Source organism: Sminthopsis crassicaudata, chromosome 4, assembly GCF_048593235.1.
Source record: "Sminthopsis crassicaudata isolate SCR6 chromosome 4, ASM4859323v1, whole genome shotgun sequence".
Lineage (NCBI taxonomy): Eukaryota > Metazoa > Chordata > Mammalia > Dasyuromorphia > Dasyuridae > Sminthopsis > Sminthopsis crassicaudata.
Window position 1 is genome coordinate 150,465,294 of NC_133620.1, and position 26,177 is coordinate 150,491,470.

Sequence of the window (26,177 nt, forward strand, 5' to 3'; positions counted from 1 at the left end):
AGTTGAGTGAAAAAGAGGTTTTGAAAAATTATTTGCCCAAGAAAACAAACAGTAAATAGCAGAGCTGGGATTTTATTTTAAATCATCTCATTTGATTCCAAGTTTAGTACTTTTTCTACTATGTCATGCCACGGTTTCCTTTGATTATTCTACCTCAGTTTCCCTGAATTGTTCTGGCTAATTACAACATCCCCCCTCCTAATCATCATGATTCAGATAAAAAGAAAGACCTACCTTAGACATCATGATCCCAGACCTTCCCTCCTTATCCGAATGTTGGGTGCCTCCCCCTATTCTGTCAGAACTGGATGAATAGTCCATTCCACTCTCAGTGCTCTGACTCCTCCTCTGCCTCAGTCTACCCCCTGGTACCTTGGAGCCATGTGCGTATATACTCCAAGGGAAGCACACATTAGAAATGCTGGATGCTTTGGACATCAGCCCTGGGGGCAACATGCTCCCAGCACAATCTCTCCCTCTCAGAAATCCAAATAAAATTTTAAAAACTCTCTAATCTCTCTCTTACCTCAGTTTTTCTGGCATTACACATGCTTCAAGATGACAATTTATATATGACTATCCATTGAGAAATCCTTAATTTTGAACTATGATTATTCCAAGTACATTAAATCCCTCCTCCCTCCACAAAAATCATTGCAATTGCTTTCCAAGAAAAAAAATTTTACCATCTATTCTATGGATGAAGATTGCATATATTCTTTCAACTTTTGAACATTTGATGCTGCTTACAAATGAAGCTACCTACCTCAACCTCTTAAAGTTGCATGTAAATGTCAAGCTTTGTCCAGAAACCCTGAGGATCTTCCTTTACCAGATTCATTCATTCGTTTATTTAGATTTTTTTTTTGGACTAGGTGGAAGAGGAAATTGCTCAATTGCTACCTAGCTGTAATCACTGAATGGGTGTTGCCTCAGTTAAACTGAGGGCCTCCTGAAGGCATTGCCTTAAAAAAGCCAAGGTGTCTCACTTCATCCAGGGCTATCTCTAATTGTCTTAATCTATATCCTGGACCCAGATGGCTCTGAAGGGGAAAGTGAGGCAGGTGAACTTGCACAGCCTCCTTCACTTAAATCCATGTCATGGCATCACCTCCCTGATGTCATGAAGGAAGAGCAACAACAACAGCATGTAAATGTAAACAATTCACTTCTATCAGTCAAAGCCAGAGTAGAAGGAATGGAGATTTGACCCAGTGTAATGAATTGAGAGGTTGCCAACAAAGAGAGCATTTCTTCTCTTGCATATTTTACCACCAACACAGCAGTGATAGTGATTTTATCACAGTATTACTTCCTCCTCTCTTCAGCATCCTCTCATCACTCTATTTCCAAATGCTTGAAGGACACTTCCCAACCCCTTCATTCCCTTTCTTGGCACAGAAATGGATAGTGATAGCTCTTCTCTTCTTTTTTCTCTGCTCTTCTCTACCATCATAGAGCATCTTATAGTTATATCAGATTTCAGAAAAGACTCCTCTCTTTTTCTCTAGAGGAATTACTGATTGCCAACCAGAACAATTCAGGGAAATTGAGGTAGAACATTTAGGGAAACTGAGGTAAAATAATCAAAGGAAACTATGGCACAACACATGAATATTACCTTCCCTCAGATAATCCAGTTTTCACAATTCTTCCACAATTAAAAAAAAAATCTGAAGCTAGAAACTCAACCTCAATAACTATTCTCCTTTTACATGTAAACAATTCAATCCAATTCCACTAATATAAATTGATAATTTACCACATACAAGAGAACAGAGCTCAAACCCTGGCTTACTGGACACAATGTTCTGAAGGGAACAGCACAGAGTGAAGAGAAACATGTCCTGTAAACTGCTTCATGTTCTTATGTTTAATTGTCATTTTCCACCAGAAGATATAATAGCCTTTAAACTGAATTTAGCAGTAAATTATGACTGCTTTTTTAAGCTTTTCTGTCAATTTGTGTTGGTGAAAGCATTTCACATTAAACATTTCTTTTGTGGAAGAAAATAGATACCTGTCCCATACCTATTTTTCATATATATTAAATATTCTACTCCCCACTTTTGGGGGGGGGAGAGTCTAAACAAGAGCCAAATCTAATTTTAGATAATTTTTTCCAGGGTTGCCAGTGTGGAGAGTGTTATAATCCAAAAAAGAGTGAGAAAAAGAGGTTAACCTCTGTCATTAGAGGCTAGGGTTTTCTAGGACTGAATCTAATCACTTCATGTAGAGATCTACTAAGAAGAGCTTTTGAGTGCAGAAGAAGATGGGATATTTGTCCAGGACCCACCTGTTAGATTATTAGATAAGTAAATATAAAATATATAGAGCAAATCATTTAACCTCTTATGTACTCCATAGACAAAAGAGAGCAAAAAAAAAAAGATTGCAGAGTTGGGATATATATATATCTATAATTATAATTAATTATAATTAATATCCTGGTAACACTTTATGAGGCAGCTAGGTAGCTGAATAGAGTACTGGTCCTGGAAACAGGAAGATTCATTTTTCTGAGTTCAAATCTGTCCTCAGATACTTACTAGTTGTGTAACTGTAAGCAATCATTTAACTCCATTTGCCTCAGTATATCATCTGTAAAATGTGTGGAGAAGGCAATGGCAAACCATTCTAGCATTTTTGCTGAAAAAACTCTAAAAGGGTTCATGAAAAATTAGACATGACTAAAAATGACTAAGCAACAACAAATATAGCATTTAAAGATTTGTAAAATATTTTTTATATATGTTATATATACTATGCCTTTATATAATATACACACATGTATATGCACGTATATACAAAATATATAATACATATGCACATATACATAATACATACTAAGCTTTGAGAGGATACTCATGATTCTAAGAAATGGAGATGGGAATAGAATATATTCTAGTTGTAGCAAATAGTTTGTGCCCAGAGACAGAAGGTGAAATGTCATTTATGAGGGATAGCACATAGATCAATTTAGCTGGACTATAGAATATTTGGATGAAGAGAAGTAATGTGTAATAAAACTGGAGAAGTCAACTGAAGCCAACTTGTGAAGGGCTTTAAATGTTAAACACAGGGGCAGCTAGGTGGCGCAGTGGATAGAGCACCAGCCCTGAATTCAGGAGGACCCGAGTTCAGATATGATCTCAGACACTTAACACTTCCTAGCTGTGTGACCCTGGGCAAGTCACTTAACCCCAGCCTCAGAAAAAAATTAAAAAAAAAAAAAAAATGTTAAACACAGGCCTTTGTATTTGATCTTTAATAAAACAGGGAGTAACTGGAGCTTTTTGGAACAGGAGAGTGATACATTAGTGAGCTGCAGCTACTACATTTTATGATAGATGTCAACAAATTGGAATAGATCCAGAAAAGGGAGATCAAGATAGTGTCAGAAGACAGAAAATCATGTCAAATAAAAATGATTAGAAGAAAGTAACGATATTTGGCTTGGGCGAAAAAAAGACTGAGGGGGGAGATATGATATAGGTATTTCAAATATTCAAAAGGTTCCATGTGAAAAGAGACCAATGAGTGGAAGCTGTAGGGAGGCAGATATTGACTCAATATAAGGATGATATTTCCAACAAACAAAATAGTCTAAAAATAGTATAGCAACTGGAAGGCCACTTACTGGAGATGATGTAGAAGAGACTTATACATCAGAGAGTGGTTAGATAGAACAGGGGCTCTTAACCTAGGATAGATTTCAGGAGGTTGGTGAACTGTATAGGAATATATATGTGAGTATGTGTTACACACATCAATACTTTGTATTCTTTGTAATTGTAGATCTGATATTTTACATATTTATTGTGCCTCGGTGGCACACAACAATAGAGCACTTGACCTGGACTTGGAAAGACCTGAAGTAAAATCTGGGCTCAGCCACACTTACTATATTACTATAGCTATGTAACCTTGGGCAAGTCACTTCAATCTGTTTGTCTGTTTCCTCTTTTATAAAATGAAATGGAAAAAGAAGGGAATCTAATTTAAATGAATAACAATGCCATGGAAAGTAATGGCTATCATTGTACTATTTTATATAATTATGAGAACCCAGTACAGGGCAAATAAATAAATGCATGGTTCCAGCAGAGGAATTTTGAGGTTAAGGAAAGTCAAGTTAATTTCAACCAACTGGAAGTATTTCCTATTGTCTGGTTTCCCATACATGGAATGTGGAGAAATCTATCATATTTTGTTATCAATTTGAATGTGTGTATTTCTAAAGATTTTAATGTTTTCTAGTCTAATAATAAATGATTATATTGGCCAATTCGAGCTTATATTCAAATTAAGACCAGATTTAACAACCATTAATTAATTTCCTATTATGTGTACATTTCTATGCTAGGTATTGAGGAAGATACAGAAATAATTATGTCTATCCCTGACTTTCTGGAAGCCACATCAGCATAGTGGGGTATAAAAGCTACTATGTCATTCATGTATTATTATTTTATTCAAAATAGCAATATAATTTGAAGTAAATATTATTTCCTAGCTTCCATAGAGAATTTATTTTAAAATAAAGAATAATATGAATCTGAATGATTAAAAATCTTTAAAGGCCCTTACTCTTCAAATGAAAGTCTTAACTGTTAGGAAAATGAGACTTACTTATAAGAAAAGTCTATGACTTACCATTATTGTCTAAGATATTTCCACCCTAACCACATTTCTACATATCTGAGCATTGACCTAGACCATTCATCTGCCAATATTTGCTTACTTATGAGAAAAGTCTATGACTTAACACTATTGTCTAAGATACTTCTACCCTAACCACATTTCTACATATCTAAGCACTGACCTAGACCATTCATCTGCCAATATTTGTGGTAAATTAAGTCATGTTGCCATAGTTTATCCACTGACTCCAACTTATTTCTCTTAGAAATACTTTCTTTCTTTCCTTTTCTCATTTTTGGTGGTGAGTGTCTACTTTTATTCCAGAATTTTATTGCTCAATAGCAATGAGGGTTTCTGGGATGCTAAAATAATGATAGTTCCTGCCCATGAAATTGCCCCTTGGCTCAGGTATGGGTTATGCACAGTAGCAGCGAAGTTCCACAATATTATGGATAGAGAAGGAGAAGGACACTTTAGAAACCACTTCCTAAAGATTAGCATTATAAGAAAGGTAATATTATCACCATCCAAAAGAAAATAAAATAACAAAATGAGAATGAGATTAATTTTCTTTTGGGTGTGCCTGTAGCAGAGTTTACTATTATTTAATAGTTATCTTAGTTCATTCTGATACAAAGTATCAACTGATACTTTCCAAAGGAAATGAAAGTCTGATTTGTCACTTTTCTCATCATCATTTACAATGCATGTACTATACCTGTAGTCTTATTTTGAAACACATAAAAAGCAAGTCTAATTTTTCAAAACTTCATTAACAAAACCCTATATAATTAAACAGCACAGTGACTCATTTTAAGAAGCCAATGTGAAATAACAACTCCTCCCAGGGCTGAGAAACAGCAAACCAACTACATAAGTGCTGAAGAATCACAGGAAGTAAAGCATATCTTTGCTTATTTTAAGAGAGAATTTGGAAAAGTTAGTGTGTGTATGTTTGGATGTGTGTGGGTCGGGAAGCGGAGTTTTCTGAAAAGTAGGGAATTCTCTCATCCGTGGCACTATAAACTCCTTTCTTTCATTCCATAAAAAAAATCTAATGAAGGAACCGCTTCAAGGCCACTTCCTGTCCCATTGCCATTTGGTCAAGACAGAACAAGTCATGGAAAAGATACATACATAGCCTAGTAGGAAATTCAAGAAATAATCAATAGAATGGATTCGTTACATAATTTATCAGAAAGTTTAGTCTCCCGAATGTTTTAAAGTATATTTGAAATAACTTTGTTAATGAAGTATTTAAGGGGAATATAATACGAATAGTCCATTAATAAGTCTTTATCTAGACTGAGTCATTTTATGTGACCTTTTAATAAAGATAAGTACAACACAAGCCCAACTCTCCATCACCTCAGAAATAAATATCTATTGAAATTAGTGCTTTCTGAAATCCCACAGTTTCCTTCTGCATAGAATAAAGTTGGAAGAACACTATTTTTCCAGACTCGAGATCAGAGTACTAAAAGTGCTTTTTCTCGCGCGGTATATATCGTCCAATGGACCAGTATACTTCCTCCTCCCAGATACCTAAGTGACTCCCAGTCTCTCCAGAACCCATCAGGCCTGAGAGTTTTCGATTTCTTGTCCTGTGGGCTACTATTATCAGAGAGAACTAGCGATAAGGAGGGAGGGAGAGAAACTAACCGAGAACTGAAATCGTTGCCCTTTTCGCTCTGTCTTCTCAGGCGCTGCTCCGAGTTGAATACGAGGGGGAAACCTGTTGCCTAGAAAGTGCTTCTCCGGCTGCTCTTTTGGCACTTCTGGGTTCGGCTGGGCTCGTCAGGCCCTCTGCCGGGCTAGTGACTGGCTCCAGGCGAGGTGCCCCAGCTGAGTTCCAGGGCAAGGCCCCCACGCCCCCAATCTTCCAGCGAGACCCCGTCCAGGTTCGTCAAAGCTGCAAAGGAGTGCGCTTGCTGGGATGGGACGGCGGCGAACCTGCAGTCCCATTAAAGACTAGGACAATCTCGGTCTAGTTTCTCCTCCCCTTTCTTCTTCTTTTTTGGGGGGTGGGGTGGGGTGGGGGTGAGGTAGGGTGAGGTTTCCACTCGCCCCCAGATCAGCAGATCAGCCCCGGGCTGGAGGGAGAAGAGAAGAACCGCACAAAGTTCCTATTTCCACAGGGACCTCTCGATCTAGACGAGAGGAGAGAGGATAGAAGACCAAACAGGTTGGGAGGAGGACCGAGAGTGACGAGGGCGGTGGAGGGGCGTGTTTCTGTGGGTATCTGAGTAAGGGTTTCCTTCAGCACGCCCGGACCTCACTAGGGGCTGGTGGAAGCACAGTGGACTTTCCCAGGCCTCGTGGGATCTCCGAGGCGCGGGGTGAGGGTTGGGCGTCCAGCTCATTTCCCAGCAGCCGAAGAAACCCACAGAGGTGCGAGTAGCAGCCGCGTGGGTGGTGACAGCAAAGAGTCAGCCCCTAGCAGGGTCTGCAGAGGGCGCGGTGAGTTTGGCATTTGCTTCAGGATAAGCTTGGCTGGGGTCTTAGGTGCATGAGCTGTCCAACTACCTGCAGCCTAGCTTATAGAAGAGTGCTTGTTGATTCCTAGCTCTCTTTACACTTCCTGGCCACGAAATTATCTGATCTTTGTCCTCCCGCCTCTGCAGAGTTGGTCAATTCACCCAAAGTTTTGTTAATTTCATAGGCATAAAATATTTAACACCTGGACGTCTGGGGAAAAATGTTCGCAAGACACACTTAGAAACTGAACTGGTATTGTTAACCTTTTCATCACTTTCTTAAGTCTAGACAATCAGCAAAACAATAAATCAAGCTCAGTTTTGTAGCGTTTGCTGATTTCTGAGGTGTAATTGCTGGAAACAAAAATTTAATAATAGAGCCAGGAGGAGTCTCCACTGCAATCCCGTTTGAGAATATCTCTAAAGTCCCTTCCAGCTCTAGATCTAGCATCTTTTGAATCTAGTACAACGGCCTTTTTTTTCCCCTGAGGCAATTGGAGTTAAGTGACTTGCCCAGAGTCACACAGCTAGGCCGTGTTGTGCCTGAGGTTAAATTTGAACTCAGGTCTTCCTGACTTCAGGGCTGGTGCTCCATCCACTGTGCCACCTATTTACTCCAACATCCTTTATTTTACAGATGGAAAAGTGGGATCTAGAGAAATTAAGTAATTTGGCTAGAGGGCACATAGCTAGTGAATAGCACAGTCTGAAGTTGAACCTAGTCCTCTCATGATTCCAAATACAGTGAACTTTCCACTACATTTTGTTGCTGCTGATATGAGCTGTACAGTTTTTACTTCCTGCATGCTCCCTCCTCCCTCAACCAATTGAAAAGAACTAGAGAGATGAAAATGAATGTTATTTTTGGGGGAAAGAGTGGCTGGATTAAAAAAAAAAAAAAAAAAAAAAAAAGATATCCAGAAGAAAATGGGCTTGATAGTTGGTATGAGAGATGGATATAGTGAAAAAGGCAAATAAATTTGAGGTCTAGAGAGACCTTCCTCTGAGACTAACATTGTATGATTAGAAGCAAATTGCTTAACAACTCTAGACCTCAGATTTTTCCTTAGTAAAAATTGGTTTAGTAATATCTATAGTGCTTTTCTGACATCTCATAATAGAGATAATGAATCTAAAGTACTATGTAACTCTTAAAGTCCTATTGAATTATTAGCTGTTTATGTATTTTTGATACATATAGCCATATCTGATTGCTAACTACTTGTAAATGTAATACCCCATGAGCTACCTTCTAATTTAGATAAATAGGTGGGTGCCTCATAGAGTAGTTACTATCCTAGGATTAAAGGGTCCTTATTCCTAAATGTGGCTTTCAAGCCACAACCAATGTATATACCTTTAACATTAATGATGATGATGTTAATTGCTAATATTTATATAGAAAATTTTATAAATGGTAGTTATTATTGTAATGATGTGCTAAGTGCCTTATAATTATTAGCTCATGTGAGCCTTACAACAACCCTGGGAAGCAAGTACTATTATGATTCCCATTTTACAATTGAGGAAACAGAGGCAAAGAGTGATTAAGTGATTTGCCCAACATCACAGAGCTAGTAAATGACTGAGGTTGGATTTAGACTGTTATTGGGGAGGTGAAAAAAGGAAAGAGAGGAAAAAGAGACAGAAGTTGAGGAGAGGGGAATTAGAACTCTATTTTCTAGCAAAATGTGGTCTTTGCATATGTGCCCTTTTGCTCTTCAGAATTTTTAATTTTTGTATTCACATTCAATTAATTCAACATATATTCCTCATTTTGTCCCAATGTGTTCTGTTTCCAAAGAGGTTTGTTCTCCTTATCCATCTTTATTTGAGCTTAATTATCAAGTTCCCCTCTAGATACAAAACAGTGCTGAGAGACCTATAGACCAACAGAGCAGACATTGCCTTGTTCTGGCATATCCACGTAAGATAAATACAAAAGAGAAAATGATTTAAGAGTCTAAAATCCATTCTAGAATCACAGGCAATTTCTAATAGCTAAAAATAGTAATGGATAATATTTACAGAGCATTTTAAGGAATGCAAAGTGACTCACATTTCGTTTACAGTTCAAAGCAATTCTGTGAGGTAAATATTATCATTGTCTCCATTTTAAAGAGGAGGGAGCTGAGACTGAGACAAATTATGTGGTTTGCTCCAGGTCACAACTAAGTGTCTGAGGAGGGATTTCATACTCAGATTTTGCAGACTCAATGTCCAATGCTCTATTATACACCCAACTGTGTAAGTGATTTCTGTTGCATGATGACAAGAAAAAGGTGAAAATCCCATTATTTTTCCATTAAATGCAATGCATTTAATGGGCTACTGACAATCAGTAAAATAAAGCAAGTTCAATACACTTCTTTTTACAGGCCTTAGGAAACAAATTTTATCAAAGGAAACAACAGATACACATGTGAAAATATAGACAATAACCTATAAATAAATAAAAGATAATGTCAGTGGAAAACATGAAGCTCTTATGAACAAAGGCTTAACATAAAAGGTAGCTCTTGAAGTTTTAAAGGAGACCAGGAATTCTAAAAGGCAGAGATATGAAGGAAGTGAATTTCAGGTTTGGAGACAGCTCGTGCAAAGGCAAAGAAAGGAGAGGTGAAATTTCTTGTGTGAGGCACAGCAAGGCCAATTTGGCTGGACCAATAAATGTGTGAAGGGAAGCAATTTATGAAAAGCCTGGAAATGTAGAGTGGAGTTGGACTGAAGAGTTTTTAATTTGATCCTTAGTCTAATAGGGAGCCATGATGGCTTATTGAGCTTCGGAACATGATTTTGGCAGTTGTATGGAGCTTGGATGGTTTATAAAAAGATGAAACTTGAGTTAGAAAGACCAATTAAGAAACTGTTATAAAAATAATCCAAGCAAATGATGACTAGATAGTAGTCATGTAAGAAAGAAGGGGATAGATGCAAGAGATGTGGAAGTTGGGAAAGTAATGCAGCTACTAGCTTCTTTAGGGCTTAGATGCAAGTTTTTAAAGTTTTGCTTATGACTAATTTGTATCGTGATAGTCATATGTCTTTGCTGGTCAACAAACATAATCAACTCTCTTTCACCTCCAGGATCAGGTATAAAACCCTTTATAACCTGCCCCCCCCTCCAACTTTCCAGTCTTCTGATACCCTCCATATCCCCCCTTTATACTTTGCCATCTAGTGACAAGGGCAAGCTTGGTTTTCCTAGTATAAGATATTTCATTACCCACCTCTGGATATTTTTGCTGGCTCTCTCCCAATGACTAAAATAATCTCCTTCCTCATCTCTGCTTTCTGACTTTCCTAGCTCCCTTCAAGTCCAAGTTAAAATCCCATCTTCTTCAGGAAGCCTTTTTCAAACCCTCTTAATTTTAGTATCTCCCTTCTGTTGATTGGTTTCTGTTTATTTTGTATATAACTTGTCAAATTTTATTTTGTATATAACTTGTCACTAGATAATTTGATTGTTGTCTCCTGCATTAGACTCTGAGCTTCTAAAGAGAAGGAACTAGCCTTTGCCTTTCTTTGTACTTCTCATACTTAGCACAGAACCTGGCAAATAGTAGGTGCTTAAAAGTATTTACTAATTCATAATAATAATTATATATATATATATATATATATATATATATATATATATATATACACGCACACACACACACACACACATATATATATATACACGAGTTTTGTTGATTTGTAGCTTTAACATTCATTTACTTATCCATGTAATAAGTTTTTATTATGTGTCTACTGTGTACAAGGTAGTGTGTTTGGTGCTGAAGGTGCTGAAAATTAAGAAGATTTACTGGCTATGTGGACCTGGATACATGACCCAGCCTTTCAAATCTGCAGTTTTGTACTCTGAAAATGGGAATAGTAATAACACCTAATTTACAAGGCTTTAGAAGGATCAAATGCAATGTAAAGTGCTTTGTAAATATCAGAGTACTACATAAACGTGAACTCTTATTATATATGATTAATCCCTTCTCTTTAATGACATCAGAGCTATTATGAGGTATTAATTGTGCCATCTCTAGAGTAAATTCAGTTGAGTCAGGGTGTGGAAGGAGGTATTTGGTATGACCACACCCACTCCTATGTGGGGTTTGAAGTGTGCTAGAGAAAGCAATCTTGGCAGAGCAGCATGAGATATTTGAAATAGATGTGAACTGCCTTGGAGAAGACAGTAAATCAGGTATTGACTATATAGAAGAGAGGAGGACGAGTCACTTGCTCCGTGGTTGGCAGTAACAAGGACATGAATAAGGTAGAATAAGTACTAGTATCAGTCAGCAACTTCCTTCTCTCAGGTCAACATTTCTTTTTCTTCTCTTCTTTTACATTTTCCTTCTATAAGTTTAACCCTTGCCTTTACTAGTAAAAACACAACACTATAACTTTCTATCATTCTTACAACATTGTAACATACTGCTTTGAATAATAATTTATTGTGTAAGCAATGGGAATTGCTAAAATAGTTTGTAGAATCCTTTCCCCTGGTGATCTTTAAAGATGAAAGATAGCTTTGGAATGGGACAATTTAAATTGAGGCCTGTTATGAGACAAGAAAGTCCTATGGTTATATATATTAGAGGGAACTTCCTATTTGAGGAAAGTCTTAGGATGTATACAAGTAGCCACATTCTCTTCAGGTTGTAATCTTAGAGAATTGTATAGGGCACGTAGAAGTTAAGGGGCTTGTCTAAGGACGTACAGACCAGAATGTGTCAGATGCATGACCCTGCATCCAAGCCTTTTTTTTTTCCTGAGGCAATTGGGGTTAAATGACTGGACCAGGGTCACACAGCTAGGAAATGTTAAGTGAATGAGTCCAAATTTGAGCTCAGGTCCTCCTGACTTCAGGACTGGTGTTCTATCCACTGCCCCACCGAGCTGCCCCTAATTTTTTTGACCCAAGTCTTCTTGATTTTGTAGTGGGCTTGCTTAACCAAAAAGGACCCTTATAAGTTTCTCATGAGAACTTAGCCTCATATACTAGCAGTAATAAGCATGAGCATAGAGTGACCTTGACTATTTCTGTTCTGTTTACTTGGATGTCACACCTGTGAGGTGCTTCTACAGATAAGATCAGTTATTTTTCCCAATAAATACATTCCTGGAAAGTCTCCTTAAGCCCATTCCCACCATTGTATACATCCTAAGCCCATTCCCATCATTGTCTGTATCCAGTTATTGCTTTAGGCTGTGAGAAATATAAATTTTTTGTATAACAGCTGTGTGATGACTTAACTGCATTCTGTATCACCTTCTTGGTTTGCTAGATACAATCCTATATAAATGCTATTTCTCAGTCATTCTGGACCGAATGATTTGAACGATAGTCCTATTGGTCAGCTAGTTTATTAAACTCTTAAAAGTTTATATTTAAAAGATTAAAAACCAATCTGTTTTGCCTCAGATTCTCTAGCATTACAGGCTCTCTTTCAGAACACCATAATGAATATTTTACCTAATAAATTATAGAGAGTCCTAATAGAGCACTAGGCCTAGAATTGGGAAGACCTGAGTTCAAATGTGACCTTTGACATTTATAGCTGTGTGATTTGGGGCAAGTCTTTTTACCCTGTTTACCTCAGTTTCCTCATCTATAAAATGAGTCTGGAGAAGGTAATAGCAAAACCACTCCAGTATCTTTGCCAAGAAAAGCACAAATGGGTTATGAAGAGACAGACATGATTGAAATGCTGAACAACATTAATAACAAATACAAAGGATATTGGAATTATTAATATCCTATTCCTTTTCATTATCACTGGACTCATCCTTGTAGCATCATCTCCACTAGACTTATACCTGAATCTTTTCCAGAGCAGAACCTTCCAAAGTTTATACTTTATTGACAATACTCTCAAGATTTCAGAATCACATTTTCACTTTGATGAGGAATCAGAGCAAAACTTTACAGTTGTTGTCTGAAGACCAGCATAGTTAAGTTGTATAGAGATTTATCAGATTGTTTTGCTCATCTTAAATCATTAGGACAAAGAAATTAAAGCCATTTTTAGTCATATAAAAAAAGTTTTAAATCTCTATTGATTAGAGAAATGCAAATTAAGACAACTCTGAGATACCACTACATACCTCTCAGATTGTCTAAAATAATAGGAAAAGATAATGATAAATGTTGGAGAAGATGTGGGAAAACTGGGACACTGATACATTGTTGGTAGAGTTATGAACTGATCCAACCATTCTGGAGAGCAATTTGGAACTATGCGGAAAGGGCTATCAAACTGTGCATACCTCTTGATTCAGAAGTATCTTTACTGGATCTGTATATCAAAAAAAACAAAGAAAAAGGAAAAAGACCCACATCTGCAAAAATGTTTGTAGCAACCTTTTTTGTAGTTTTTGGAAACTGAATAGATGCCCATCAGTTGGAAAATAGCTGAATAAGTTATGGTATATGAATGTAATGGAGTATTATTATTCTATAAGAAATGATAAGCAGGATGATTTCAAAAAGTCCTAGAGAGAGTAACATTAATTGATGCTGAGTGTAATTTCTTTCCACTTAAATCTTTAAGAATGCAATTTTAAGTATATTAAAATAAGGAAAAATAAGGAAGCCCAGAATAAAGTGAGAGGAAACTCTAAACCTAAAGCACTCTCCTTCCCTTTTGATTGAATGTTTTCTTCTGTTTTAAATGAGACATAGTAAGAAGTCATCAGACCCATTTAATTCTCTATAACAATGGATAGTTAAAACTTATTCCTTTAACAACTTTAGCTTCCCTCCTAGTAACAGATGGATGACATCTTTGATTTCAATTCTTTCCAAACATTGTAAGAAATAATATTCTAGATGAACAATATTCGATCATTCATTTATTTTAATCCATTGACAAATACTTAGTGAGAAAAAAAACAACCAAAGGACCTGACAGCCTATGATGGATAGTTATCTCAAAGAATCTTTATTTTGGGGTTAGTAATTCAATAACCACATCTATGTGGACCTCAATTTCTTCATCTCTCAAATGAGTGGTTTAGACTAAGTGATCTCCCTAGGCTCCAGTTATAAACCACAGGGACTTTTACTATCATTTGTGAAACTCGACAACCCTTTCCTAGTAATCCACATTATTGTTTTTTCCATTTGTTCCAATCCCTAGAATTTCAGTAGGGTTTTGAGGGATAGCTTTGCAGATATGACATGTTACACTCATACTTAGGTAGTGTTTTGCAAATAGTTTACCCTAAATTGTCCTTTGAAGTAAAAGTAGTATAAGTATGATTGTCCCCATTTCACAGATGTGTAAGAATGTCTTTACAGGGGACTCCTGATTGTGTCCAGATGGCTGATTCTCTTAGACTGATCTTTGTCCTGAAGATTGCCCCTCACTTCCCTGATTCTAAGGGCTATTAGGCCAGTAAATGACATAAGTTTTTGGAGGGCATCCCCAAGAGAGGGGTATGAAATCCCATAATAGAAAGCAAACTGAGCCAACAAGGAGGTGGGACCAGTATGGAAGCCAGAACTCCATCAGGGAAGGAAAAGTACAGAAACCATCCACCATTACTACCATGTCACTATTTAGAGAATAAGTATCAATTGCCTTGTGCTAATTTTGCTCTGACTCCCAGAACCTAGACTGTATATTGAACATGGTTTTTTACAATCTTTATAACATTTGGAAAAAAAAATTATTGGTATCAGAGATGGATTCATCTCTTTACTTAGTATCTCCACCCAAATTGTTATGTGTAGTAATTTAAAAAATGAAAATTTAAGAAGGAATGGAATATCAATTATTCTGTAGTTCTTAAAAGTTCTGTAGTTCTTAAGAGTTTAAAATTAAATGACACAGTGGATGAAGTGATGGGCATGGAATCAAGGAGACCTAAGTTCAAATCTTGTCTCATATATGTACTAGCTTTCTGATGTTTGGGCAATCTAATAATCTCTCTCAACTTCAGTTTCTTCAGCTGTAAAGTGAGGGTGCTAGACTCCATGCCTTCTATTGTCCCTTTTAGCTCTTAAGTCTATACTCTTTCAAGCTTTAAAATTTTATTGGGGGGGGGTGCAGCTAGGTGGCACAGTGGATAGAGCACCAGCCTTGAATTCAGGAAGACTCTAGCTCAAATCTGGTCTCAGATACTTAACACTTCCTAGCTGTGTGACCCTGGGCAAGTCACTCAAACCCAGCCTCATAAAAAAAAAAAATATGGGTTTTAAGAATACCTGTTGATTCTCTGTGGCTGGCTTTATTTTACTAGACAAAAACATGTCATTTTCATATGCAATATATTTTATTTTGTTTTCTATACTTGAAAACTTCTTATACTTCTAGTACAGTTGTTAGCAAACTTTGGGGACTTTTTCTGAGACAAAGCACATTTGTAACACCCTAGCAATGAAATAATCCACCAAAAACCAGAGAATGACAATTCATTTTTCTTCTCAAGAATTAAGGAAGTTCTAATATTAATATTTTCTTTTACTTGAGAAAAAGAAACATTACAGACTATCTATAGAGAAGTATCACTCCTTTTAAAGAATAGTATAAAGGAGATGATTAAACAAAACAAAAGCATAGGTTAGTGGCAACTGAAAAAAAAGTGGGGGAGAAGGAAGAAGAAAAAGAGAAGGAAGCATGTTCTTTTCAAACCAATGATCAATCAAAAAAGTCATTGCCACTGGATGGAGTCAGAAAGACCTGTACCCAGAGTTCATTTCCAGCATTCTAGCTTTCTAGAGTTAGAATATATGGACAAGTATATGGACAAATCATCTATTCTTTTAGAACCTTCACCCATAAAAAAGGGATAATCAAACCTCTCAAGACTATTGTGAGGTACAGATGAAGGTAATGTAAGAAAGATGCTTTGCAGACTCTAAAAGACTATATATTGGACCCCTTATAGCGAGTACATGGGAAGATGAGAACTAAAGGCATCAATGGATTGGTTGTAATTAGCATTGTTGGAGAGAATGATGGGATCTCATACTGGAATCCTGGAGTACAAATGTCACTTGTTATTATTGCTGTTAATATTAATAACAGTTATTATATAACAATGATGATGACAAGTCCTTGGGAACTGCATATGCTCCATGGAGGTAGGAACTGTGTTAAATCATGCCTTTTCTTCTCCTAGTACCTAATACAGTGCTCTGCACAGGGGAGGTCCTTGGTAAATATTTGTTGAATTGAATAAAATCTAGTCCTGAGAGAAAATTGAGAGAAATAGAACCAATAAATCATTTGGAAAGGCATTTATTTCTGGTAGTTTAGTAAAGTTATATAAATGGGAAGGCAAAATGTTAGAAGTTTCATTATCTATTAGTCAAATGTTCTCTATCATACTTGAAATACTTTAAGTATATGATTTAAAAATAATTTAATTTCAAATTTATCTCAATGAAAACTTTACTCTGAAACACCTAGATACCAGAAACCATGCAATTTAATTTTTGAACCATCAATTTTATCCCCTCTTATATGGTTCAAAGAAATTTTGCTAAGAATTTTCAGAAAAGGTCCTTTAGAAGAAAAACCTAGCCTTGAACTCAACCTCCAGCTGTTCAGAAGCAACTTATGAAAGCTGAGCTCTTTTGCATTAGCTTATTTTGCATAATAGTTGCTAAAGATTTTTAAAGCCGGTGTTACTCAATGTTTTGTTCTCGGAAACCCCTTTTTGCACCATTTCACAGTCTTAAAGGAACTCATAAAAGTATAGTATTGTATATCTTAAATCGAAGGCATATCATTAAATCCCGTGCCTTTATTTCTGAGACTGATCTAGTCTGATTTATCAGGACTTGACTTTAGAAACTTGCTTTCGAAAACAGATTACAATTTCAGTGATTAAATTTTTTTCTTGATCAGCATCATTTTCAGAAATAGACAGCAGAATTTATTAGATTAAAAAAAGGAGGGATGGTAATCATTGATCTCAGACAAAATTAAAGCAAAAATACATTTAATCAAAAGAGAAAAATAGGGAAACTACACTATATGTCAGACATATTAATCAATATTGTTCTAGACTATTTAAAATCACTAGAAAGTATAAGGTTAGAATATAGCTGTGGTACAGGAAATGATAAGTTGGTGGATTTAGAAAAATATGGACTTATGAAAAATGTTATTCATCTTCAGGGAAACAATAGACAAACAAATGGGGTACAGTTTTACATACATATGATTATAAATATCTATGTATACGTATGTGTATATATATGTGTAAATATAGCTATGCTTAATTATAGCTTTTTGGGGGGGTGATGGAAAAGAGGGAAAAAAGAATAAAGTAAAAAACTACATAGAACACAAAAGATAATTTACAAGGAAATGGAAAAGAGGGACAGCTCTGAACACAGTGTTTAGTATTTATTATGAAGGCTTTCTTGAAATGCAGTTTTATATTTTGAATCCTCTTATGTTCTGCTACACACATAGCAAGATTTTCTTTTTTCTTTTATTCTGTATTTAATTTTAAATAAATAATTAAAAAGAAACAAGTAGAGAGTTCTTAAACTTCTATTCTGATCTTCTGGATTAATTAATAATAATTAATTAAATATAAATAATAATTAAACTTACACATGTAGGTTTATTAGATACGTATATATCATATATATATATGAGGAATAAACTTGTGATTTCTCTGATATAGGAAACTCTCCGATGAAGAAACTCCCTCTACTTGTGAGGTTGGCAATTTTTTTTGTAATTTAAAGCCTCAGAGAGTTATCTAGAGTCTTTTTTTCCTCTCTCTGTCTCTGTCTCTCCATTTCTTCCTTCTTTCCCCAACCCCTCTATATGTGTACATGCATACATACATGTACACACATGTAAATATTATACATAAATAGGTTGTCTCAACATATGGTTCACACACAGACATGTATTTATTATATATGGATTGTCCCAACAATCTTAGTTCAAAATTTAAGCTTTAGTATGTATAAATACATATTTATATTGTTATAACATATGTTATATTCATAAAATCTACATCCAAACTCAAAATCCTTACTTTGTTGTGTGTCTGCCTATATGTATGAATGTGTGTATATGTGAAAAATCTTCAACCATACTCAAAATCCTTACTTTGGAGAAGTATAATTCTTTCCTTCTCTTTCTCTTCTTCATCCTCCTCTTCCATTTTTCACTTGTTGGTAATCTAGTTCTTTTTAATCCTTTCTTTTATGTCATTCCTCAGTTGGAATAATTATGTCTTCATAGAGTGTTTGCAGTTCTTCTTCCAGTTTCAGTTTTCCTTCTCTGCCCCCTGAAGAAAAGAAAGTACAGATCAGTTTCATAGACATTATAGGGAGAGATGTAAAGTAAATGTTTTCAAAAAAGGGCAACCTTACTATAAGAGTTGTTGCAGAAAAATCAGACTTAGCAGTGTTGTGCCCAGGGATCCAAGTAACAAAATATTTCTACAAGAACACTTTCTGAGTCATAGATAATACTGTTAAGGACAATATGGAGAATGACTCTGCCTTGGGTACCTTGTTTTGCCGCTACTCTTGAGTTCCTGACAATATATATTTTTAGGTGTTGACATGACGTTGCTTCACATTTTTTGAGTGTTGAAAATGGGCAGTGCCTGCTAGTTCCTTCACTTTAAACTTTATATTTTCTATAATTTTGTAATGAGGAAAAAGGCATATTGTGAAATAAAGGAAATATTGTTTACCACTATATACCATACCCTACAAAGAAAAAAAATATCAAAACAAATCTCCTAATAGAAATTCACATTTGCCTTAAGTGATTAACAGTAGTAGGAATAATAATATTAATAAGTAGAATGAAATAACATATATGAAGTGCTTTGTAAATCTTAAAGTGAAATGTTAGTGTTATTATTATTGCTAATTGATTGCAACTAAGAAGATGAATATAAAGGGAACTTAATTCATGACTCTCCAAAATCTGATCTTAAATTACTCTTAAGGCTTATTTATAGTATGGAATAAAAGCTGATCAATATTTTACATGTGCAAGATTGATTTTGTAAGTGTGTGGCATAAATATATTTATATATGTATGTATGTATATATGCTAATTATTCTAATCCTTACAACAACCCAGTGAAGTAGGTTGTATAGAATTATTACCTTTTATTTTACAAATTGGGAAACAAAGGCTAATTAAACATCAGAGGCAGAATTCAAACCCAGGTATTTCCTAACTAAAAGTTTATCACTCTTATCTACTATGGGTAGCAATCAATAGAGTGATGTACCTGGAATAAGGAAAGCCTGAGGCTTGCCTCAGACACTTACTAGCTGTGTGATTCTGAACAAATCAATTAACAGTCTTTCTTACTTTCCTTATTAGCAAAATGGGCATGATAATAACATTTAACTCTCAGAATTGTGAGAATAAAGCAACATAATATTTGTAAAATTCTTTGCAAATTTTAAAATGCTATGTTATTATTATAACATGCCCTTTAAAAATAGTGGATGTTGGGACAGCTAGATGGCACAGCCCTGAAGTCAAGAGAACTTGAGTTCAAATCCAGCCTCATACACTTAATACTTCCTAGCTGTGTGACCTTAGGAAAGTCACTTAACCCCAATTGCCTCAGGGAAAAAAAAAAGAAAGAAAAGAAAATAGTGGATCTTAAGAAAGAGTAGTCAATCAGTAGAATAAGTTAGGTTCACAGAACAAAATAATCAATGATTATAGTAATTTAGTGTTTGACAAACCCTTAAAACCCAGATAAGAACTGATTTGACATTTGAAATTAGTATGGCAGAAATGAAGCTCTGACCAACTCCTAACACCCTTTATGAAGATGTGGTCAAAAAAGGTTCATGATTTAGACATAAAGTATGATATAAGCAAAACAAAAGATAGTTTACCTCTCAGACCTGTGGGAAAGGAAGGAATTTTTTCCCAAAGAAGAACTGGAGTACATTTTTGAATACAAAATGGATAATTTAGATTATGTTAAGTTAAAAAGTTTTCGCGCAAACAATTAGAAGGGAAACTATAAACTGGCAAAAAAAAATTTACATCCAAGGGTTCTGATAAAAAGGACTCATTTCTAAAATATATAGAAAATTGACTCATTTATAAGAATTCAGGCTATTCTCCAATTGACAAATGGTCAAAGGAACATGAATAGACAATTTTCAGATAAAGAATTTAAAACCATTTTTAGCCATATGAAAAAGTGCTCTAAATATTACTGTTGATCAGAGAAATGCAAATTAAGAAAACTCTGAGGTATCACTATACTCTTCTCAAATTAGCTAAGATGATAGGAAAAGATAGTGACGAATGTTGGAGGGGATGTGGGAAAACTGGGACCTTAATACATTGTTGGTGGAGTTGTGAACTGATTCAATCATTCTGGAGAGCGATTTGGAACTATGCCCAAAGGGCTATCACATTGTGCATACTCTTTGATCTAGCATTGTTTTTATTGGGCTTATATCCCAAAGAGATCATAAAGGAGGGGAAAATGTGCAAAAATGTTTGTGTCAGCCCTCTTTGTAGTGGCCAGAAACTGGAAACTGAGTAGATGCTCATGAGTTGGAGAAATGGCTGAATAAATTGTGGTATATGAATATTATGGGATATTATTGTTCTATAAGAAATGATCAGGAGGAGGATTTCAGAGAGTCCTGGAGAGACATGAATTGATGCGAAGTGAAATGACCAGTACCAGAATCATTGTACACGGCAACAGCAAGATTATAGGACCATCAATTCTGATGGATGTGGCTCTTTTCAATAATGACATGATTGAGGGCAGTTCTAGTGGTCTTGTAATGGAGAGAGCCATATGTACCCAGAGAGGGGACTGTGGGAACTGAATATGCATCATATAGTATTTTCACTTTTTTGTTGTTTGTTTGCAGTTTGTTTTTTCACATTTTTTCTTTTTTATCTGATTTTTCTTGTAGAAATATGTATAGAAGAATTCCACATATTTAACATAAATTGGATTATTTGCTGTCTAGGGGTGGGAGGAAAGGAAGGGAGAAAAAAATTTGGAATACAAGGTTTTGCAAGGGTTAATGTTGAAAACTATATGCATATGTTTTGAAAATAAAAAGCCTTTAAAAATAAATGTAACTGGGGGAAAATATTAAACAAACAAACAAATAAATAATAATAAAAATCTATGCCTATGAGCCCCAGGTTAAGAATCTCTGGTTTAGGAATTTATGAGAACATAGATTGAGTGATATGCTGAAGTAGCACAGCTATTAAGTAATTGCGGAAATATGTACAGAAAAATTGCATATGTTTAACATATATTGGATTATTTGCCATCTAGGGGAGGGGGAGAGGGAAAAAATTTGGAACAAAGGTTTTGCAAGAATAAATGTTGAAAATTATCCATACATATGTTTTGAAAATAAAAAGCTTTAAAAAAAAGAAAATAGTGGACATCTTTGAATTTTGAGCCAGGAAACAGAAACTAGAACAGTATACAAGTTGCTGAAAGGGGGTTGGACATAGACTGGAAGGTGGGGGAATTCCTAAAATTTAGAACTTTCCAAAAATAGAGCATTTTAGGAAGTAGTTTTTCCCTTTTTTAGAAGTCATCAAGCACATTTTGGGTGGCCATGCTACAAGGATATCATATAGGGGATTCTTACATAGCCATGTGTTGGACTAAGTTGCCTCTGGGTAGCTTCCAATTCCTAGATCCTCTGAGCTGAGTTTAAATTTTTGGCTTTACTATTTACTTGTATCTTATAGAGGTTTCTTTACCTATTGGTCACTCAATTTCCTTCTCTGTAGAGTGGTTGGACTAGTTTGATTGGGAAGGTCTCTCCAGATCTGAATCTTATAATATTTTCCATAACAAAAACTGGGATACCCAATCTGGTAAAGAAGGTTTTTGAAAAGGATCAATAAAAGTACTTTTTTTTTCCTTAAAATTAGAACTGTTTCCCCAAATTTGGGACATATAGTCACCATATCTTATAATTTTTTTTTTTACAGATTGTAATTGTTACTGAATCCTATTTTAAGTTTCCTTTGTCAAAAGCATGTTTATGAATGTATTGCATATAGCTTTCTTTTTGTGTGTAGGAATAAATTTCCTGCAGGTAGCTGATTTATGTTATATATAATATTTTTACTCCCTCCTCCTCAAGAAAATTGTAAGAATCATTTCTGGGGTACCAAGGCAAAGATCTTCTGAGCTAAAAGTGTGAAAACAGGAAATTTACCCTTTTTTTCATTAGAAGCTAAACTCTCCAGGACTAAAATCAGCACAGGCCAATATTTCAGCTTCTATGGGCCAGCAGTGTTCCTGAAGGTAAGACTGGTATAAATAAAGTTTCAAGGGGAACACTATAGGAAAGCACAAGTTATATACTGTTATATATTGAAAGTTATATTCCATTTTTACCTAAGAGAATCATGACTCTTAACAGTTGTATTAGAGATATGATAAGTGAAACTGTTTTCTAGTTTTGTGAAATCAGTGCATATGAAGCATTCTGAAGGGGTAGGAAGTTGGGAGGAATAAATGAGAAGTATCTATCAGAATAAGAGTGCTGACTCTGTTCAAGAGAAATTTGACAAGTGCTCTGGAGTCTAGTGATCTTCATGTTAGACATCAGTTTTAGGAATCAGTAAGTGCCATTAATCAAATCTGAATGAACATCTTCTACAATCTCTGTGGTTTCTATGGACAGAGTCCTAGAGTACACAAGAAGATCTAGACCTCAAAATTAGTCTGAGCAGATCTATGAAACTAACTACAAGGCCACAAGCCCCATACTTGTGCACATATTTCCTTACATATCATGATATTCATAGTGGGGAAGGAGATACAAGATAATGCTCCTGGCCTCCATATTCTCCTACAATTACTTTCCATTTCCATGCTAAAATGCACAAGTGAAATTGAGTTCCTATGATCGCTGACTTTTCTCCCATGGTTTGATCCTCAAACCTTCTGATCTGACTTTTAAATATGTTTGCCTCATGTACCATCACTGGTACATCTCCTTAAATGATCCTTGCAGAGATTGAATCAGTTGGCTTCTCTTTCTAAGTGCCCCTGCAATATCAAGAGGTGGGGAAAAGACTTTCCCCATGCACACAGCTTTATCCATCCCACAATATATCAAACTTCTGACACCCATTACTATCAATTAACCTGGATGGATGGAACTATGCTCATCTAAATGTGAGTGTTCAGCTGTGTCTTTGGTTCAAGTTTTTTCTTCAGTTGTCACCTGAATTATGACTCTCAGGAATGGCAAGAAAGGTTTACCTAGAATTCCCTGGCACATTGTAATGGTTTGTTGACCTTGAACTAGATGATCTTGTGAGGAAAAAAAGAGTTACAGGATGCCATCTCAAGTGTCAGAAGATGCCATAAAGCTGTAAGAGAAACATACAGGCCTAGAAGGGGTATCAGTTTGTCTCCTGAAACTGTTTATTGAAAATCAGGAGAGAGCAGCCATGGCAGATTGATGGAAATTGCTATGAACTGAGGACATTACTGATAAGCAGGTTCAAGTATAGGTTATAGGGCCAATAAAACACCCCAAACCCCTCCAAACCTTTTTTTCTTCCTACTAGTATGTTTACATAATTATGCACATATGCACATATGAATGTATAAGTGTAGGTGCATATTGGGAATGTATTATGTATTATAGATATACATACATGATGAAGTGGAGTTTGCAAGAGGGAAGATTTCCATTTGCTGTCCAAATCATTCTTTCCCTGCTTCTGATGTCCCTTTTCAGGCTGTTTTGAGTGGCAATAGGATTGGGGAGCTTTATTCTTTTTATATATACGTATATCTGAGCATGTAAATGTATATATATAATATCTATACATAAGAACATTTCTGTATACTAAGTGGAACAGAAAAATAATATGTAAAATATGTGAAACTGTGAAAATCTATTATATGCATCTTGCTTTTTAAAAAAAGTATGTAAATTTAATCTGTTACTTTTAAAACTATCCTGATTGTTTCCTTCTAAATATCTGGGCTCCTCTATGCATTTTCTACCTCTCCCTCCCTTTCTCTGGAAGCACTATTTCTTACCCTCCCCTCTTCTTCAAGTGAACAAAAAAAACATAATAAACTTAATAACATCATAAGAATAACAAGAAACATAATAAACTTTGTCAACCAAAACAAATCCACACAGTGGCCATGTTCAAAAATTTGTGTCTTATTCTACATTCTGAGTCTATCTGCTGTTAGGAAGTAGATAATTTGGTTCAACATTAGTCTTCTGTAGCTGTGGTTGACCATTGAATTGAAGAGAATTCATAAGGCTTTCAAAAATTTACAGTTTTGTTCTTCTGGTTCTATTCCCTTTCCCCTCTATCAGTTCATGTAAATGTTCCCAGGATTCCCTGATAACTGTACATTTCATTATTTCTTATGGTATAATTATAGTATAGTGCAAGATAGTTCGGGTGGAGTAGTAGAGCCACAGAGGGAAAGCAATTACCAGAACTTTATTACTACTCACAAGGGGAACAGAAACATTAATGCCAGCAGAGAATATTTGTGGTTGGAAACCCATATTGTTCCCAGTCGAGGGCAGCATACTCTAGGTGGTTTGCAGACATAGAACTATGCAATGGCTTTCCTACTCTGATCAAAAGCTCAGAACTCCTTAGGACTCATAATTATACATACTTTTAGACAAAGAGTCAACTGGAATCAATAGGGAACCTTCCTGTCATCGAAAAAAGAAGAGAACTGAGACAAATGAAATGAGTAAATTTTCTAAGTTGCCTGTTAGGGAGTGAGGAATGAAGGGCAGGGATGTAGGAAACATCTCTGTGCCAGTCCAGCAAGAGACTGAGAGAGGTGGTAATATCTGGTAAAAAATAGATTTATTACCTTTGCATACATGGATCCCAGAGGGCAGAGTCTTTGTACAAATGAGTTCTTTTCATCTTTGATTACTTTAGAATATGAGTTTAGTAGTGATATCGCTGGATCAAATTTTGGGTCAAATGAACAGTTAAGTGATTTTGGGAGGGCCGCCACCTAAAAGGGCTGGATAAATTCACAGTCCTAACAGCAGTACTTTGTTATTTTTCTAAACATTTATTTTTAATTTTAAATTATTAATCTGTGATAAAGTTGGTTGGCTGATAAAAATTAAATTGAAATTAGTGGATTGAGATAAGGAAAAAGAATATGTTTATGTCTATATGTATTTATGTATATTATGTACATAATATATATATACATATATATACATCATATGTATTTATATATATGCATATACTTACCTACACATATATATTTCTTTATATACAAACACACACACATATATATACACAATGCTATGTTTTGTTGTTCAGTTGGGATAAACTGAAATCAGAAGCACAGGGATAGAAAGAGGGCTGCAAGCATGCCCAGATTTATTTTGTTTCCTTTTTGCTAACAATCAGCCCCTGAATCATGGATGGATGGAGGCAGATGGATCAGCCCATCTGCCACTGGGGGTAAGAGGAGTCATAATAGGCTCTTCCCATCTATTCCTCAGCTGACCAGTTCTAACTATCTAACCTAGTATTCCTCATGCTCAAAATCAAATTTCCCAATCACTTTGAGGTTGTTAGTATTGGTAGATTCAAGGGCTTCTAATGGATGCTAAAGCCTCAGTTTTCAATCTAGCAAAAGTGAGTATCCCTTCAACTCTGCATCTCCCAAGTAGTAGTTGAGATAATTGATTAGTACTAAGGCAATACAGACCTGCATTTAAAGCAATTGTAAATTTTTCAGCTTAATTAAAATTCCAGTAATGGTGGAGAACCATAGTACTGCATAATCCAATTATTGCATGAAACTTAGGTGGTACACAGATCTAAAACTATATTATAAAGCAGTGGTCATCAAAACCATTTGGTACTGGCTAAAAAATGGAATAGCCAATCAGTGGAATAGGTTAGGATCACAGGACAAAATAGTCAATTACGATAACAATCTAATACTTGACACACCAAAGGCCCCACCTTTTGGGATAAAAATTCACTATTTGATAAAAACTGCTGGGAAAATTGGAAACTAGTATGGCAGAAAGTATACCAAGAGAGT

General features: G+C 35.6%; 1 protein-coding gene and 1 long non-coding RNA gene across 4 annotated transcripts in view; one reads left to right on the forward strand and one right to left on the reverse strand.

The window, feature by feature from the left end:
- The window catches only part of STX11 (syntaxin 11), a 59,706-nt gene extending 41,085 nt beyond the window's left edge, over positions 1-18,621 (reverse strand). The window contains exons 1-2 of one of the 3 annotated variants that reach the window (XM_074309626.1): positions 18,475-18,621; positions 18,209-18,389 (exon numbers count right to left, since the gene is read on the reverse strand). In XM_074309626.1, the coding sequence (XP_074165727.1) occupies positions 18,209-18,263 (55 nt within the window). In that variant the 5' untranslated portion in view covers positions 18,264-18,389; positions 18,475-18,621. Of the gene's footprint in view, positions 1-3,640; positions 3,704-6,306; positions 6,797-18,208; positions 18,390-18,474 lie in introns of those variants that run through there. The other 2 variants (XM_074309629.1, XM_074309627.1) reach the window with 2 other exon arrangements.
- Positions 6,863-26,177, forward strand: part of LOC141565894 (uncharacterized) — a 51,996-nt gene continuing 32,681 nt past the window's right edge. Inside the window, exon 1 of the long non-coding RNA XR_012489175.1 lies at positions 6,863-7,104. This is a non-coding gene — a long non-coding RNA (uncharacterized LOC141565894). The remainder of the gene's footprint in view (positions 7,105-26,177) is intronic.